The following is a 19,259-nucleotide window of genomic DNA, read 5'->3' as shown; positions in this document are numbered from 1 at the left end:
TGCCATTTTGCGCTCTCTATCATCCCCATATACGTTGCTCAGATATTTCTTTCCATCTGTCCAAAGTCCCACACTCTCACATAAACCCACCCCTCCGTCGTTCCACTGCCCTCTCCTGCTTATCCCTTATATGTTGGCCCGGGATGTATGTTTTGTAGAAGTCGCTGAGATCGGCCACTCTAGCGTGAAGATTAGTATACCTTGTGTCCCTGTGCTTTTCCTATATCTCCTAGTCTTGTGTATATATTTCCTCACTCTCAGTTGTCTAGGTGATACGTCTTTTCATGAACTATTTCAAGTGCTTGGAAACCATTTTGTGAGTCCGCTGCAGGGTCTACTTCCCTCAATCTTCAAGTACTTCGTACTCAGAACAAATTGTGAACTGCTTGCTTGCTTGCTTGCTGATGCTTATGGGCTGTGTCTACGACATTTCACCCAGTCAATACTCCCTTACTTATGTAAAAACACTAGTATAAATGAAAACTTCAGTTCAATAATTGATGCTTGAGCTTGCAAGTAGAAAACACAAAACACTGATCTTCACTATATCACATAATAACCCTAGTTTGCTAGAGCAGACTGTTCTCATACGGGAAAGTTCCAATCTTGCAATCACACTTCTTCTAAAGTTTCACACACTCTAATAATCCAAAATAGCACCCTCAAGTAATACACTAATGATATGAGGAATCACTCAAATGGAACCTTCAAAAGCATGAGCAAATCTCACCCTATATTGCCGACAGAATTATAACACAATATTGGCTTCATCTAGAAACAAATTTAGCACTCTAATAATCTCGACTGTAGGATTACAGAGCAAACAAGAAACACTGGTTGGAAAGACCTGCTTGAGTCGCTTGAGATTAGTCATAAGTTTTTTACGGGGGTTGGCATATAAAGAACATTCAAATAAAATGTGGTTGGAGTCGCCATTACTAATATTTGTACCACACGAACAGTTTGTATCCTGCGTTAAATGGAAACGAGATCTATATTGTGGAGTAAGGGCATGATTAAACCGTAATCGAATGATGTTAATAATATGGCGTCTAGAATATGATCCTCGTACAAACCATGGTTTAACCAAAAGTGTTGGTTGTAAATGATAATAGAAGTTACCTTTGACTTGTGCAGTCTGTCTCCAGTAATTCTGCCATTCTTGACGACCATCCTGTCGGATAACAACTACATAATCAGAAGCAGGAACAATATTGTTAGTATTCGGAACAGGAAGAGGAGAAGCTTGTTTTGCAAGACAATCTACTTTTTCCTTGCCTTCGATACCCACATGTCCTGGTACCCATACTAAAGTTATGTAAATACCGACGTTGTCAAGCATTGTATACATACCAATTATAGGATAAATCATACGAAACCAAAGATTGTAATGCACTCAGCGAAACCGTATAGATTGTAACTCGCGTATATCCCTGTCGCTGAACAAAAAGTAAAGCTTGCTGTATAGCGAATAACTCCGCCGTAAAAATCGAACAATCACTAGGCAAACCATATTGTTCTTTAACAGTTAGAGAAGGTATATAATAAGCGGACCCAACTCCATTAATGTTCTTTGCTCCATCTGTAAAAATGTTTATGCTTAGTGGAATATTGGAAAATTTCACTCTTTTAAGAGGACAAATCTCGGTTACCTGCAGACAAGTAACGTTAGTAGAGCCATTACGTATAGGCCATATTATTTGAGGCTTATAATAAGAAACCGGATATGGTAAGGTATAGGGTATTAAGTTAACACTGTGTATTAAGGTATACTGTTTCGACTTCAATGTAGTAAAAGCATGAAACAGAACTGGCAATCGTCGTAAACTCTGACGCCGTAAGGAGTAATACTCCGAGAGTAACTGTAACTTCGGAATTAAAGGATGACTTGTTAAAGAAAATTTTTTAAGTAAATATTGCGTAGCAAGTATTTTTCTACGTACTTGTAAGGGAGCTTCGCAGGTTTCGACTAAAAGTGCATTGGTAGGTGTGGACTTTAATGCTCCAATACAGGAGCGTATTGATTTATATTGACAAGTATTAAGAGTATTCAAGTTAGTATACGATGCCAAGTCAAAAATATGTGATCCGTAGTCCAATATCGATCTAATAGTGGTTTTGTACAAAGATAGCACCACAACTGGATCTGCCCCCCATTGCCTACGGGTTACAGCTTGTATTACCTGAATATACCGTTCACTCTTCGAACGCAAATATAAAAAATGATGTTTCCATATAAGTTTCTGATCGATAAATAACCCAAGATATTTATGGTGACTAACCACGGGTATTTCATACTGATCAAAAGAAAATGGTGATCGATCATAGGTTCGGTGATGTGTAAATATCATCGCTCGACATTTCGCTATGGAAAGATTTAACCCATGGGCCTCTAACCATGTTCTAGCTTCATGAAGCGTGAAACTAATATGTTGTCTACAGAGCTGTAAATTTTCATGTGTATAATAAAGCAAAAAATCGTCAGCATATGCCTGTAGTCGAGCATGGCGTAGAATTACCGTTTCGAAATCTTTCATAAAAAGAGCGAAAAGAATACCACTCAGAATATCGCCCTGTGGCAATCCATTACTTACCTGCCGGGGCTGGATTGTATAAGGTGTCGATTTAAATCTGACTGTTCGATAAGTCAGAAGTTGTCGGAAAATGATAATAACTCCCTCAGGAATCGTAAGAGCTGCAAGTTTTTCCCATAATATGTTCAAGCCCGTTGAATATCAAGGAAAACCGCTATGGTACTATGTTTTCTATGACGAGCTAATAGCAAATCGATAACAAAACTACTAAATGCATCAGATGTACTGCGTCCCTTAAAAAAGGCATATTGATATCGAGGCGTCAAATTATAGTATTCTAATACCCATATAATTCTTCGAAGTAGGATCTTTAGAAAGACTTTACGGAGGCACGAACCGAGTACTATACCGCGATAATTACTAACCTCAGTGGGTAACTGCTTATTTTTAAGAATGGGAATTAGAAAAAATTCATTCCAACTAACCGGTGTACTATAATTGCGAAAAATATCATTATACCTGTTTAATAATGCCTTCTTTGCTCTAATAGGTAATAATTTGAGCATTTGATATGATACATTATCTGGACCTGGGGATGAATTTGAGCACGATTGGAGTACTGCCTCTAATTCCTGATAATCGCAGGGTTGTAGCAATACGGAAAAACGTGCGTCTAGTGGGTCTTGGGAATGAACATACTGTGGTACAACAAAATCTGGCGTTTCTCTAACAAGAAAATCAGATAATACCTGACCTGGGATGGTCTTGGCAGGGGAGTGGTGCGTAACTCGTGTGATTGCCCTGATGGCATTCCACAAGTCTGCAATTGGAACCTGATGCGTGAAGGACGATGTAAACTCCCTCCAAGCAACACGACGTTTTTGATGGAAAATTCGGCGAGTTTGTGCTATGTGTCGTTTGAGCCGGAAGTAATTTTCAGGTGTTGCGTGCTGCCTATATTGTCGAAAAAGTACTTTGCGGGTTTGAATCAGCAAATGACATTCCTCGTCCCACCACTTAACATGCGCAGGTTTCCTAGAAGATAAAGGAGGTGAAACGATGATGGGTTGGTGAAGATTAATATAATCTGTTAAAATCTGCAGTAAAGTTTGATATGAAAAATTATTTTCTTGTATTTTTTGTACCGCATCCTCAATGTAAGCGGTATATATTTGCGGTTTAAATCTCCTCAAAGATCGAATCATGTTATTTTGAAATGTGTGCTGCGGTGGAGAAAAGGGTCTGCCTACACCATAAGAAATAACAATAGGGAAATGATCACTGGAATAAGTATCACTCAAAGTATGCCATGTAGTGATAGACACCATATTTCGCTTACACAATGTTAAATCTACTGCGCTAGGAGGGGCAGAAGGCGCAGTCAAACGCGTAGGAGAGCCATCATTCAAAATAGCAAGAGCATGGTTATTTACTGCATTAAGGAACTGTGTACCTTAAAGTGTATCCAAATTTCCTCCCCACAGTGTGTGATGAAGATTAAAGTCCCCAAAGATAAAAACATATGGTTCGGTAGTAAATTGTTGAAAGAATTGGTTCCATTGTCTCTCATTAATGCAAACTTCAGGAGGACAGTAGGTATTCACAAGTAAAATATGCATATAATATAATCCTATAACATATGTATGGGGTATGGCCTGAATATTCGAATGAATGCTATATGTCACGGACGAGCGGACCAAAAAGGCAACCCCACCGGAACCGGGTCCATCATTACGTAAAACTTTGTAATTAGGATACGCAATGCGAGTCTCAAGATTAAACCAAGTTTCTTGTATGACTAAAATGTGAGGTACTGTTTCCTGAATTAATTTAAATAGCTCATGACGTTTGTTCATGAGACTTCTAGCGTTCCATTGAGTGATTCTGATCATAGAATTGAATGAAACTGCAAACCCTGTCCCTTAACAGGAATACATTATGAGCTAACGCGGGGTGATCACCCAATAATTGCACCAATTGCTGAATAGTTTGATAAAGACCACTTTGAAGATATTCTCTTTGCCTATGAAATGACGAAAGCGGTTGCGCCATTGAGGCGCTACTCGTGGCAACAGGTTCGTCCAAAGGTGCCTCCATCCGCCGGCTTGCGCCATTGGAAACAGGTGTAACTCTTGAAGCTGCCATCTCCATGCGGGGAATCTCTCGAACCAAATTATGATAACCATCCTTATCATATCCTGGGGCTGGTACTGGTCTCGGTGATTTTAAAATTACTTGTGTGAATTTTCTCTTACGGGGATTCGACTGTGTAGGAGTCTGCTCCTCCCCAGTTAAAGGGGGAATATTTTGGGAATTTTCTACTACATTATATTCACTAGGTTGGACTTTTTGTAAAGCGTCCTTGAACGATAGGTTCTGATGGCTCATGATCTTTTTAATGTGGACTTGCTGTTGGTGAGTTGGACAGCCAACATCTCCAGTTGAATGGGTGCCGCGACAATGCACGCATTGCAGGAAAGTTTCCGTACAGTTCGCCGTAGTATGGTGCAATGCACATTTCCCACACCTTGGACTTGTCGCTCTGCAATGCTTATCAACGTGACCGTACCGTTGGCATTTTTTACAGATGATGGGAGCAAAAACATTTGGCTCCACCTCTAAATGCACCTGATATAATGACACATACTGTGGAAGTTTCTGCGCACGAAAAACCACTTTTATAGATCCAGTAGGGACATACTGTGTTCCTTCTTCGTTAACAATTCTACGGTTCAGACGCTTTACAGATTTTATAGTAGCAGGAGACTTTAAGTGCTTTAATATAGCATCCTCTTTCAAGGTCTTCTCTACTCCCCTGATAACTCCTACCCGCAATACATTAGAGCTAGGTATGTATGCCCGTAACTTAAGCTCAACTAATAAAGGGTGTTTCAAAAATGAATTTGCCTGTACGGCATATACAAATTCTATTTGTACCCTATTTCGTCCCTTGCGGGCCACTGATTTTATGCCTGGAATATTTTTCTCATAGAAAATTATACCCAAGGTCATAGGATGCATGTTACCGACATTGCCTGTTGCTGTGGACTCCACAAAAATAATGAAGGGTCCATAATGAGTACTAGGATAAAGTTCCTGCGACTCAGTCTTCGAAATCGAATCACCAGTCTCTTTATTCACCACCGCATTTGGTGTATTCGAGTTACTCACTGTACCACTATTCTCACTTGAACTATCATCCTCATCCTGGTCCATTTGAACTGTCTCTTCCCGAGCAACTGTGAGGGTTGAAGAATCAGGAGACTCCCCACCACCACTTTGCTCCCCCATAACGTACGAATTACACTCGTAGAATCACTACTCAATACCGTCCACGCTACCTCTTCACAGCGACTGTCCACTCAACTGCACACTAGCACTGCTAAGAGGGAACTGTGAAAATTGTGAACTGCATTGGTGTACTACTTTATTGGAATTGTGTCCGCGTCTAGAACTAGTACAAATATAATGTAGTATTGTGACTGGGTGAAATAACGAGCCCAAATCAACTTCACGAACAGAATAAGATGTGTACATAGACATGATGCTCAACTTTGTTCTTGTGACCTTTGTAGTGAGACTCATTGCGTGTGATCTTCGTAATGTGAATAATTGCGTGTGATTTTGCATATTAAGTGTAATATCACGATAATAAGTGTAGTGGCTGGGTGAAATAATAGAGCCCATAACCTCTCCAACAAGAACAACAACAACAACGAGAAGTAGAAGAAGAAGAGGAAGGAGAAGATCTATTCCTGTTGTTTGTTATTGTGTTCGACCAAATACAGTAGGAGTAGAGGATGGGATATTAAAAGGCAGCACTTCTTTACAATATTGAAATGTCACTGGACTGGATTAAAATTATATGATTTATTAATGCTGAACAATCCTCTTTGGAACAAGTCACATGACAGTAAATGATAACTCATAATGCGATGATGAATGAATGATATTATTTACGTTGAAAATGTTGACGTTAATGCATTTTATTGCATTGTCAGTAGTCGTATTTGTGCTTTCTGATGATTCCCAACCTCATTGTCATTACATCACCAAGGGAAGTGAAAATCCTAAACGCAACACTACATGTTCAAAACAGGTTAGTTTCTAATGAAGAACACTAGGGTATGCAGTTTCCAACCGTTAATATTGTTTGTTCTTTGACACAAGCGGGGTCCTACATCCTACAGTAGTTAAGCGAGAAAAATTCGCCTTTTTGAATAAGAAAGTTACATTTCTCTCTATGTTTTTATTTATGACAATCCGTCATCTGATGAAGCATGGACTACTGTATACAGTCGCCTACCATATATTCTTGAACTAGCATAATAAGTTCTTTAGTGCTTGTACACTCTCCAGATGCAAAGCTTTATCTAGGCTAACCTGAAGTAATTATTGGCTTGAATGCAGTGTATCATAATCACTGCAACATGAAGAAATAATGGTTATTTTTGTCAACACCTGTGTGTGTGTGTATATTATGTTTTGCTAAATTTTTTGCAGCCCATTATGTTTCTCTTCTTCAGTAAGTTATATTAAAAAATTCACTGATACTTGCCAGTACTACTTCACATTCATAGAGCTTGTATAGTAGTATTTTGTCCAACCAATTTTTACAATATAGGCCTACAGAAAGTTTTATTGACAAGGAAGCTACTGCTATATTTTGCCAACTTAGAGTCAATTCCTGAATCTTGATGACACCTGTAGTCATTAATTTACTAACTCATTCTGTGGATTAGTAGTAGTATTGGTCTCCAGATCAAAAGATAGTGGGTTCAAACATGGCAGAGGTAGTCAGATTTTTGAAGGGCAGAACAAGGTCCTTTCTGCAGTCCATGTCGTATTATGTCAGAATGTTAAGATCTCTGGTGACAACATTTGGTGTTTATCCATGAAAATGAATTAAAGCTCAACCATAAATCACCCATCCAAAAATTTGATTTTCTCTTTCATCTGGTGGAGTAAGACAGAACATCAAAATTAACTAGCTGACAGTCTAGGTAGCATCATATCAAAATGCTTGTACAGGGTTGCTGAGGCCATACAACTATTATTATCGTGATAAATTGACAAATTGTTATAAATTTGCTGTGTGGTAGAGCGCAAGTAGACTGTACAGGAACATCAGGAATAATATCTCGGATCTTGATCAACTCATCGTCTGATGTCTTCTTGCTTCTTGGTACTCTGGTAACGTTTCATTTCTTTCATTTATCACTATTATAATCGCAGCAGTAGTGAAGGCTTGGCACCTACCGTATATGTTATTCTGTTCAGGGAGATTGGTATGAAAGTTTCTTTCATATCAGTGAAGCATGAACTATTGTGTTCATTTGACATTCATGATTTTACAAGTTATCAGTTATCAGTTATGTCAGTGAATAGAATCTCAGGAGAAATCTTTTGAAACGTTGATATTAAAAAGTGAAAGGGATTAGTACCTGCTCCGCTAGCTTGACTGTCTTACAATAGTTTGAGTTTTTTTGTAATGGAGTTGCTTAAATCATCTAAGCTTCTCTAGACCAGAAATATATACACTTAAATGTTAGAAAGAAAAATGGTGGTTCTTGATCCATTCATAGCGTATGTTTATTTTTAGGGATGTGAGAATTGGATGGTGTTACGTATCACCTGACTAAGCACCAAAATTGATATTTTTTTTAGATTATTACTCCATCTAGGAGCTAAAGGCATAGTTACTGGCTTCTCATTGGGGCAGCCATGATTCGAATTCCGGCCAGCTTTTAATCCCAGGGCTATGATCAGGGTATCAACAGTGATGTAATACTACAAGCTAGCTTTTAAAATTGGTCACTGTCTTGCTTACTTTGGTCCACTGTAAGCTCTGTCTAAAAATATCATTTTGTAATTATCATGTTTTTCTCTCTCTCTCTCTCCATGTTGTATATATATAGGCCTATATAAATATGTAATACTGTTGGCTGATTTGATATTTGGTATTTCAGCTTCCATCGCAAAACCTCACTGATGACGATTGCTTCATTCAGTATGCTGCAAAGGACACCAAAGGTAAGAAAACCTGATAGCCCTTTATTAACACAGGTGCAGGTTTAGTAATGAGAAAAGCATGTAAAACTGATATGAAATGATACCTGAAGTAGCAGTGAAGTGAGAACCTTCCTATATGCTTGCCAGGGACCTACCCGCCCCTAGAAGTATTCCTATTTATATAGGAAAATTAAAACAGAAACCCTGTAAATCAGCAAAATTCAAGCCATTTTCTGTTATCATATTGGCCATATTCGTATAAGTTCAGTTTCTGCGCCACTTTTTCAGCGGAGACATAGGAGGCGCAATTGCACTGTCCTTTGTTTCTTTCTTGCAGATTTCTCACGGTCGATGGGATTGGTTGGTGCACAGGGCTGCCAACTTTTGAACTTTAATTTATTATTCGGGCTAGTGACAAAGCCATTGGTCTGGATTGGTTAGGTCTGGCTAGTGACAAAACCATTGGTCTGGATTGGTTTGGTCCGGTTAGTGACAAAACCATTGGATAGGTCTGATTAATGACAGAACCATTGGACTGTGATCAAGGAAAGGAGATCTGGGGCGTAAGCCCCCAGGTTAGCGCCACAAAGTGGCTGTTAGGCCTCCAGCATTGCATATGGCGATTGCAGCATATTCTATGTTGGCCAGTGACGAAAAGCTGAATTAAATTATCATTCAGGCTAGTGACAAAACCATTGGTCTGGATTGGTTTGGTCTGGCTAGTGACAAAACCATTAGTTGTGTTTGTTGTGTGTGCAGGTTGGTAATGGAATGCATTTGGCTTGATTGCTGGGAATGACGTCATGTCCAGTTGTGTCCCAGCCAATGGGAATGTTACTGTGGCCTTCAGCAATGAAGAATGATGGGTGCTAAATTACATTAGCTTATAAAAGTAAATGTACTTCTGGGGGCTGGTGGGTGGGTCTCTGGCTGTCACATTGAACACATCTCCTCTACAAGGTATTCGATTGTACTATTTCAAATCCATTAAAATTTTATAAAACTTGTGGCGTAGTTACTGAATTTCTGCCACTGTATTTGCAAGCATGTGATGAAGAGCCGTTTCATTATTTCCAATAGAGCTCACATCATGTCTGTCCACAGGCCTGCCACATTCTGTGAAAATAATGAAACCGCAATGTTTAAAAGTGTCATGGTGTGTACCAGATGCGAGTGCTATAAGCTATATCTGATGCAAATACTGTATATTAACACTATGAGCCCGGACGAGTCAGGATAGCGTCCCTACCCTGTGCTGGCGTGATTTAAACTGTCAGAAAAAAATTACAGTTTTGTCAGTTTTGCATTATAAATAAACAAATTTATATACATATTTTAGAAAAAGTGGAATATCACATGAAATCAATTCAAAAATGTGTACCTTCAGCATTGGAAGTAAAATCAGGCTACAATATTGGTACATTCTGTTATCCTTGTTCACACACTTGAATTTCTAATTCATTCAGAAAAGTTCGATAGTTTTCAGTCACTGAACAGAATTACATATTGTTATTCCCAGTACCTGGCTTTGGTATGGTAACACTCAAAACATTCTCCTATGCAAAGACGTAGGTCATATTTACGGCAATATACGGTCGTCCTTTTCTTCACAGCACGGTCGGTGTTGTGTTTGGAGCAAACCTTGCACATACACTACGAGTGTCCTTCCTTCTTCACGCCCACTGCAGTTATTCTGTGTGGAAAACAATATCTACCTACTAGCTTTCTCGCAGATTATGCTTGTGATTTCTTCAGTAATTTCAGCAGCAACACTACTCACCAAATTATCTGCCACACGTTCACAGAATTTTGATAGGGCAAGAAAAAACGGGCCTGCTCACAGGAGCAATATCTTGTTTCCATTGTGTTCCCATGCTTCTCACTTTCCTTTGTCTTTTTGCGACTGGTTCTTCTGGTGATGAATCTGATGATTCATCATCCTGAGGGGCTGGTAGATTTTAATTTTATTTCATACAGATCAGAATCCCAATCGTTTACAAGTTCCGTAATGATCTGTTCACATATCCGTGAGCTGTTTTGCACGCGTAGAATTTCCTTTAGCCTACTTGTACTAGGTCCGGGATCAATATCTCAATATACAGTGTAAATCGACTACTTGAGAGATTATTGCAGACTGCTGACTCACTAGACTTTCATTCTAAATCTGTGAAGTCATATAATCCATCATTAGAACACATGCTCATAAATTTGAGCTTATCGAACCAGAGCGTGCGAGGAGTACTATGTCAGCAATTAGGTAAGATCTAGCTGAGCGCACATAGCTATGAAACTTTGTCCCAAGGTTGCACCACCAATCACTATTGATCGATAACACCACCGATCAGTAGTAAAGGAAATAAATAAAAACAAATTCAATAACATGAATAGCTTTTGAGTGACTGAATTTCAAATTTCATGGTAGTAGTTTTACTAACAGCAACACTCAGGCGCACGCTGAGTGGTAATAATATTCCTACCGCCGGGTGCATAGCGTTAAGTATGGAAGGAGAGAAATCCACCGATTCTTTTAATGTCACATCATAGTGAAGACATAAAGTGCACTGATCTTGTCGGGGAATTATTCATTAATTCAAGTTTTGTCCACTGTCAACCATAGAATGCACTGATCTGCCAGGGGATACTTCATTAATTCACATTTTGTCCACTGCTGAACGTACAGTATAATGCACTGCTGTCACAGAGGATACTAGCAGTCTATGGACGATGTCTCCAGACCCCCTTTGCTTGTCCCCTGCCCAGTAATCTTGTCACTAGCCAGACCAATGGTTTTGTCACTAGTCAGACCAATGGTTTTGTCACTAGCAAGACCTAAGTTCCTAAATTGGTAGTCTTGTGTAGTGCACTATGATGTCCGGCCCCATGGCTAAATGGTTAGCGTGCTGACCTGTGGTCACGGGTTCCGGACCATTTATATTGGTATTATAAATTTACTCATTCGGAACAAATATTTCAGATTCCCTATGGGAATCAACATCTAATCATCTGATGGCCAAGCAGGCATCAATTTTTGATAATGAGACAAAATGTCTCATAGTGCATTGGCACTGCCGGTGGCTACAATTAGCCTACGCAGTGGCCTGCCCGGTATGCACTAGCCAGCGTCTTGGTAGGTGTGCTAGGTACCAACTGATGAGCCCAGCCTGGCACACGAGGGCGAAACGCTGGCAACCAGGAATGAGTTAGCTGGAAAATTTATAATGTCCAATAACGGACCATTTATATTGGTATTATAAATTTACTCATTCGGAACAAATATTTCAGATTCCCTATGGGAATCAACATCTAATCATTTGATTCCCGGCAGGGTCGGGAATTTTAACCACCCTTGGTTAATTTCTGTGGCACGGGGGCTGGATATATGTGTTGTCTTCATCATTTCATACTCATCACGACGCGCAGGTCGCCTACGGATGTAAAATCAAAAGACCTGCACCTGGTGAGCCGAACTCATTCTGGGATCTCCCGGCACTAAATGCCATACGCCATTTCATTTCAGTGCACTGTGATGTTGTACAAACCATGCCATGCTATATTCCTAACTACCGAGCTCGATAACTGCAATCGCTTAAGTGTGACCAGTATCCAGTATTTGGGAGATACTGGGTTCGAACCCCACTGTCGGCAGCCCTGAAGGTGGTTTTCAATTTTCACACCAGGCAAATGCTGGGGTTGTACCTCAATTGAGGCCACAGCTGCTACCTTCTGACTCCTAGCCCTTTCCTGTCACATCGTCACTGCGACACACTACCTCAGAAACTCTGAGATATTCTCATAAGTCACCCCTTGTAAATGCACCCCGCTGTTCTGGAAACAAAGATAAATACTGTGATCAGGTCCGGCTCCATGGCGTTGGCCTTTGGTCACGGGTTCGATTCCTGGCAGGGTCGGAAATTTTAGCCATAATTGGTTAATTTTGCTGGCACGGGAAGTGGATGTATGTGTCATCTTCAACATCATTTCATCCTCATCACAACATGCAGGTCGCCTGGGAGTCAATAATACCAATATAGTTGGTCTGTTATTATATTGGTATTATAAATTTACTCATTCGGAACAAATATTTCAGGTTCCCTATGGGAATCAACATCTTTATCATACGAGCGTCAAACTTGTCCTCGGACACTCCCGGCACTAAAAGCCATACACCATTTCATTTCATGTCGCCATAAGACCTAGCTGTGTTGGTGCGACGCCAACTTAAAAAAAAAAAGAACAAAAAAACCTCTCTTTCGCACCTCTTTACTGAAGTTTTACCAATAACCTATCATTTATAGAAATATTCTTTAGAGGGTTGATTCATAAGTCATACCGTCCATTTTTTATCCTTAGTAATATGATGAGAGTCCGCCTCTCTGGTGTAGTAGTTAGTGTGATTAGCTGCCATCCCCAGAAACCCGGTTTCGATTCCCAGCTCTGCTACAAAATTTGAAAAGTGGTATGAGGACTGGAATGGGGTCCAGTTAGCCTCGGGAGGTCAAGTGAGTAGAGGGGGTTCGATTCCCACCTCAGCCTTCCTCGAAATGGTTTTCCATGGTTACCCACTTCTCCAGGCAAATGCCGGGATGATACTTGCCTTACGGCCATGGCTGCTTCCTTCCCTCTTCCTTGTCTATCCCTTCCAATCTTCCCATCCCCCCTCAAGGCCACTGTTCAGCATAGCAGGTGAGGCCACCTGGGCGAGATATGGGTCCTCCTTTCCAGTTGTATCCTCCCAACCAAAAGTCTCACGCAGCAGGACATTGCCTATTGAGGTGGTAGAGGTGGAATCCCTCGCTGAGTTCGAGGGAAAAGCCAACCCTGGAGGATAAACAGATTAAGAAAGAAAGAATAATATGAGAGCTCCAGAGTTTATCTGTAAAGATTTGATTTCGGGTATGCAATAGTAGATTATAAAAGCATCATGACATGGCTCTGACAATGTCGGAATTCAGCAGACAGGGCAGCCAGCGTTGACACATGACTCCCTCTTTCTACACTGACCTGCCATTGTGTTCATCATATTATGGGTTTCGTTTCTTTTTCCTCTCTCTCTATACAGAGTTATTCATCTAAGATGTTACACAGAAATAACGTCTAAACCATTAAAGATATCATTATTCTGGTTTTTTTTTTTTTTTTTTTTTTTGCTAGGGGCTTTACGTCGCACCGACACAGATAGGTCTTATGGCGACGATGGGATAGGAAAGGCCTAGGAGTTGGAAGGAAGCGGCCGTGGCCTTAATTAAGGTACAGCCCCAGCATTTGCCTGGTGTGAAAATGGGAAACCACGGAAAACCATCTTCAGGGCTGCCGATAGTGGGATTCGAACCTACTATCTCCCGGATGCAAGCTCACAGCCGCGCGCCTCTACGCGCACGGCCAACTCGCCCGGTCTATTCTGTTTTCATATTCGTAAATGATACCCAGGGGCTTGTAAAATAATGTGCTATTTATTCTCATGGGGTGATTAATAACAGAGATATTGATACTAACTCCATATTTTTAAATGGAATGGCACGAATACATATAGCTGACCATAAAGTTCAACTGCGTATAAGTTCAAATATGTATGTTTAAAATCGTACTGTTCTTTTTGAGATATCAATAAAAACCGCTTTTGCGTGCCGCATCAGACGGCGTGCAGTCGGCCAAGGATGTATTGGCTCGCAGGCTGTTTCCTAGCATGAACTTCAGCCACAGAACGGATATCAGGCATGTACTGTAAACTATCATAAACACAACGTGATTTACCGTAAGGTACCCTGGGTGTGCAACGTTATTGTATGACTCACGAAAACACAACAGGGAAGGGAGATTAAAGGTTTTTTTTAAATTTTAAAAATCCATACATAAAGGGTTCGCTCATTTTGAAAGGACATCGGCCGTGGCCTATCTGAAAGGTACCAAAGTAATTATTTCATTTCTTAAACATCAGCCTTCCCTGTCCTGTCATGAGTTTGCCTGTCATACATACTTTGCAAACCCATCACATGTGTACAATATTCTTACATGCCTGGTAGCCATTCTGTGGCTGGAATCACACCCAGGAAACTGCTTGCTCATTGTTTAAGAAGCCTTTCTCGTGGACAGTCAAGATTTTCTTCTGATGATGCAGAGCACAGTTCTCTGTGAAACGTAAAGAATTTCACCTTATTTTCTTGACACACATTAAGCCCAAAAGCCTATATCATGTCTATATTTGAAATTGTTCCCAGTTGAACTTTTAGGCCAGCTGTATGAATTTGTGCCATTCCATTTAAAAATTTGGAGTTAGTATCAATATGTCGGTTATTAATCACCCTATGAGAATACGTAGCACATTATTTTACAAGCCTCTGGGTATTATTTACAAATAATAAAACAGAATACCGATATCTTTAATGGTTTAGACGTTATTTTCATGTAACATCTTAGGTGAATAACTTTGTATATGACTAGATTCAGCACTTGTTTGCTCCTTTCCAATACTTATAAGGGAGAAAATACTTGGGCCTATTTTTTATATATTTCTCAACCAAAATTTTATCAAGGAACATGACACTTTAAGCACAAACACAAAATATCTCAATGTAAAATGAAATCCCAGCAACTAATGTTTAATCCTCAATATACCGTTCATTTTCACTAACATTCATAACGCTGTCATCCAAATTTTCACTTCCACTGTCAGTTTCTGTTTCTTCAGTCTTTGTGGAATGTTATCTTTAGGAAGAGTTTTCCTCGTAATACCGTAGAGTGATTTTTCTGTCATCTGCACAGCATGACTAAACAATGTCATTTTTTAAATGTTTTAATTGTGATTGTCCTTTGCCTTTATTATGCACAGTTCTGTTTGATTTTACATCAGAAGTGAAGGGAACTTCATCCATATTTCCCATTGTCCAAGTTCATACCAAGTTTCTTTTGTCATTGATCACAAATCTATGGAAGTCCAATATTTTTGTTTTATATTCTACTTATATTTTTTGTGTAGGCCTAATCCTTGTTTGATTGTGCATGGAAAGGCCATGTCTCTTCTCAAAACAATAGCACCAAGCAAGTGTTCCCTTGAAATTTGATGTGTGCTGTCGCCCATCTTGTTGCGTAACATATGGCCATTTTTGTTGACACAGATATCCCATTATTTAGTTGTCACACCCTGCTTCACCTCTGCTTCTGGGTGGGGCCATTTCGCAGCATGCATGCAAAAATAATATTCGTAGGTATTTCCCTAGACCTAATAGTTCTTGTCTTTACATATTCATGAATCATTTTTTCTGTAGGTGGTGGTCCGAAGTGTCTTTCTAATATCTTATTGCCATGTTCTTTTGCATACTCTACAACTTCTGATTTAAACTGTACAGAAATCTATTAACAGGCCTGATTTACACTATACAAAAATCTATTAACAGGTGGTGCTGTATAACTTTTCAAAACAAATTACAGCACTGTTCGCATCTGAGACCCAACAATATAGTTGAAATTACAAAACATTCCTTTCTCTTCCACCCTCTTTGGTGGTCACTACCTCTACTGCTATTTACTATTAGATAGCTTTTCCAAGGCCATAATATTATAACAAATGCTTTTCTGTGTAGTCAGTGATGACCTTCAGACCATAAGACACAGGGAAGTTTCTCCTGGGTAAATAAATGCATTTTACAGTTTGAAAAATCGATAATATAGATTCCCATAGGGAAAATTGATACGAAAGAGAATAAGGACCTGTAGTCTGACATGGTTTTGCCACTTTGGTGGGATGGAAATTATAAGAACCCCTAGAGCAATTCTATTTGCTTTACGTCGCACCAACACAGATATGTCTTATGGCGACGATGGGATAGGAAAGGCCTAGGAAGTGGAAGGAAGCGGCCGTGGCCTTAATTAAGGTACAGCCCCGGCATTTGCCTGGTGTGAAAATGGGAAACCACGGAAAACCATCTTCAGGGCTGCCGACAGTGGGGCTCGAACCCCCTATCTCCCGATTACTGGATACTGGCCGCACTTAAGCGACTGCAGCTATCAAGCTCGGTCCCTAGAGCAATAAGGGAATGGAAGGTGACTGGAACACTACTGAGGAGGAAACCAACAAAGTGGTGGTTAACCAAAGTAGATGAAACAGTGGAGAGCAGAGGTGTGAACTGGCCCAGGGTGTTTGGAGAAGAATGGTGGAAGAACAGGCAGATGTGGTGGTCACTGGTCCATTTCCCCACCCAGTAGGGAGTCTGATAGAGGTTATGCAAGAAGAATAAAAATGAAAGGGAATAAGTATCTCATTTGGTTTTGTCATGATCTGGCTGTAACCTAGACAGAGAACAAAACTTTCAGTATCCTACTGAAATATATTGTTTTATTTTTCCCTTTGAACTCATTGGGCCACACTGTACCAATATGTTTGTTAGTTTCATCAGATTAACAGAGTTATGTTCTGTTATAATTGTGCATTATATGGTCAAATATATAATTGAAGACAACTAATGTTTAGGCCATAGAAGTTATAAAGATGTTTCAGTGCACTATTGTGATAAATGTACATAAAAACTAGTGCACACAGATGCAATAAAATGAAAATTATAAAATTGGGCGATAGGCAGCTGTGATTGATTGCGAGTGATTGATTGATTAAAATTCTTGATATTCTTATATCGATTTGGCTGCTGATTCGTGAGCTAAATAATCTCACTAAAATGTGTCAGCACTGAAAATCGAATATATATATATACAGTATATAAATGGTCAAAAATGTGTGATGTGTATTTCAGAATGTAGCTACTAGATGGGGTATACAAGCAGGAATCTCTTCTCAAACATGACGTTTGAAATCATTATTTTATTTATGTACAGTATGTATATTTCTAAGTTGTAGCAAAAGGGGGCTCTGGTTAAGATGCAGCAGGTCGTTATGCTTCCTCGGTTCTAAAATGGGTAAAAAATAAATAAGTAAATAAATGCAATGTAAATTTTAATCTTATACCAGTTGTATAGTATTATTTGAAGTAATTCCACATACTGTAGGCTATATTTGACTATGTTTCTAAGTAGAGGCGATATTATAAGTAACATTTTGTAAACAATATAAATTTATTAAGGATGAGCTGTGTATTTAATAGAAAAAAAATTCTGTTAGTGTAAATTGTATAATATTGTATTCTAGGAAAATTTTCTTCTTTTCTTGTTAATTTATAATTTAGTGCTTGAAATAATGTTATTTAGTGTACCATTTGCCACCGAGGTAGACACCTCATATGCAAATAAAGAGGATTTGATTTGATTTGATTTGATTTGATTTGATTTGATTTGATTTGATCTACTGGTTTCATTGCCATCAGTGGGGAAGGTGGAGAATATTGTCAGTTGCAGGAGGTTTGTTAATCTGTGCTACTGCCGGGCTGAGTGGCTCAGACGGTTAAGGCGCTGGCCTTCTAACCCCAACTTGGCAGGTTCGAACCTGGTTCAGTCGGATGGTATTTGAAGGTGCTCAAATACGACAGCCTTGTGTCGGTAGATTTACTGGCATGTAAAAGAACTCTTGCGGGACTAAATTCCGGTACCTCGGCATCTCCGAAGACCGTAAGAGTAGTTAGTGAGACGTAAAGCAAAATAACATTATAACATTAATCTGTGCTACTTGCCTATAATGTCTTACCTGTTGCCAAAGCTTTCTCATGCAATGGCTTGCTCACTTTGGAAATGTGTGGGTTCACAACTGTGTGGTTAGCATTTTAGCATGTGTTCCTCAGGGCTCAAGGTTCAGTTGCCGGCTGGGTTGAGGAATTTTAACCCTAAACTGTTAATACCTTGGCTCAGGAACTGGGTGTTTGTGCTGTCCTCATCATTCCTCCAACTCACACACCACACACAACACTATCCTCTACAACACTAACACACAGTCTACCATACATGGCTGTTGAGGTGGGTCTGCCTTACAGGGGCAGCATCAGGCTATTTCCCCCCCCCCCCCCCCCCTCCATGCCACTGCAGCCCTTGAAGGGCCTTGGCCTACCAAGCGACCGCTGCTCAGCCCGAAGGCTTGCAGATTACGAGGTGTTGTGTGGTCAGCACGACAAATCCTCTCGGCCGTTATTCTTGGCTTTCCGCTATCTCACCGTCAGATAGCTCCTCAATTCTAATCATGTAGGCTGAGTGGACCTCGAACCAGCCCTCAGGTCCCGGTAAAAATCCCAGACCGGGCTGGGAATCGAACCCAGGATCTCCAAGTAAGAGGCAGGTACGCTACCCCTACACCATGGGGCTGGCATCAGGCTATTAATAACCAGATAATCTGTATACTGTATATATAAAATCCCTAATTCTGTCATTCAGAGCAATATTTATAAAATGAGAAGGTTTCAGCAGCTTAACTTTGTACCAGTTATAGATTGTTATGTCTTCTTTACAAGAAAAATACAATGAACCTCTCACGACCATGACTTTCATACTTTTTAAAAGAAAAATTAAGTTTCTATTAGCAAAGTTTTTGTCGCATATTCGCCATAATGACGTAGGTACACAGCTGTATCGATCAGCATGATGTCAAACTGCATACATCCTGGCTTCTGTTGCCTTCCACACATATACTTGAGAGACTTAAACTGGTACCAGTTATGGGTTACAAGAACAATGCAGTGATGACCATCATACTTGAAATGTTCGGTATAAAATACTATAGTTCAATAAAATGAATGAAAACTTTTTTCCATTCTGGCATTTATCTCTATCCATAAGCATGACCTA

At 39.8% G+C, this 19,259-nt stretch overlaps 1 protein-coding gene across 2 annotated transcripts in view; it reads left to right on the top strand.

The window, feature by feature from the left end:
• Positions 1 to 6,202: 6,202 nt before the first annotated feature.
• Positions 6,203 to 19,259, top strand: part of LOC136873812 (uncharacterized) — an 88,826-nt gene continuing 75,769 nt past the window's right edge. For both annotated transcript variants that reach the window (XM_067147076.2, XM_067147069.2), the window contains exons 1-2: positions 6,203 to 6,633; positions 8,504 to 8,567. In XM_067147076.2, coding sequence (XP_067003177.2) covers positions 6,481 to 6,633; positions 8,504 to 8,567 — 217 coding nt within the window. In that variant the 5' untranslated portion in view covers positions 6,203 to 6,480. The remainder of the gene's footprint in view (positions 6,634 to 8,503; positions 8,568 to 19,259) is intronic.

This window comes from Anabrus simplex, chromosome 1, assembly GCF_040414725.1.
Source record: "Anabrus simplex isolate iqAnaSimp1 chromosome 1, ASM4041472v1, whole genome shotgun sequence".
Classification (NCBI taxonomy): Eukaryota; Metazoa; Arthropoda; class Insecta; order Orthoptera; family Tettigoniidae; genus Anabrus; species Anabrus simplex.
Note: the sequence above shows the minus strand (reverse complement) of the source record. Positions and strands in the feature narration are given on the sequence as shown.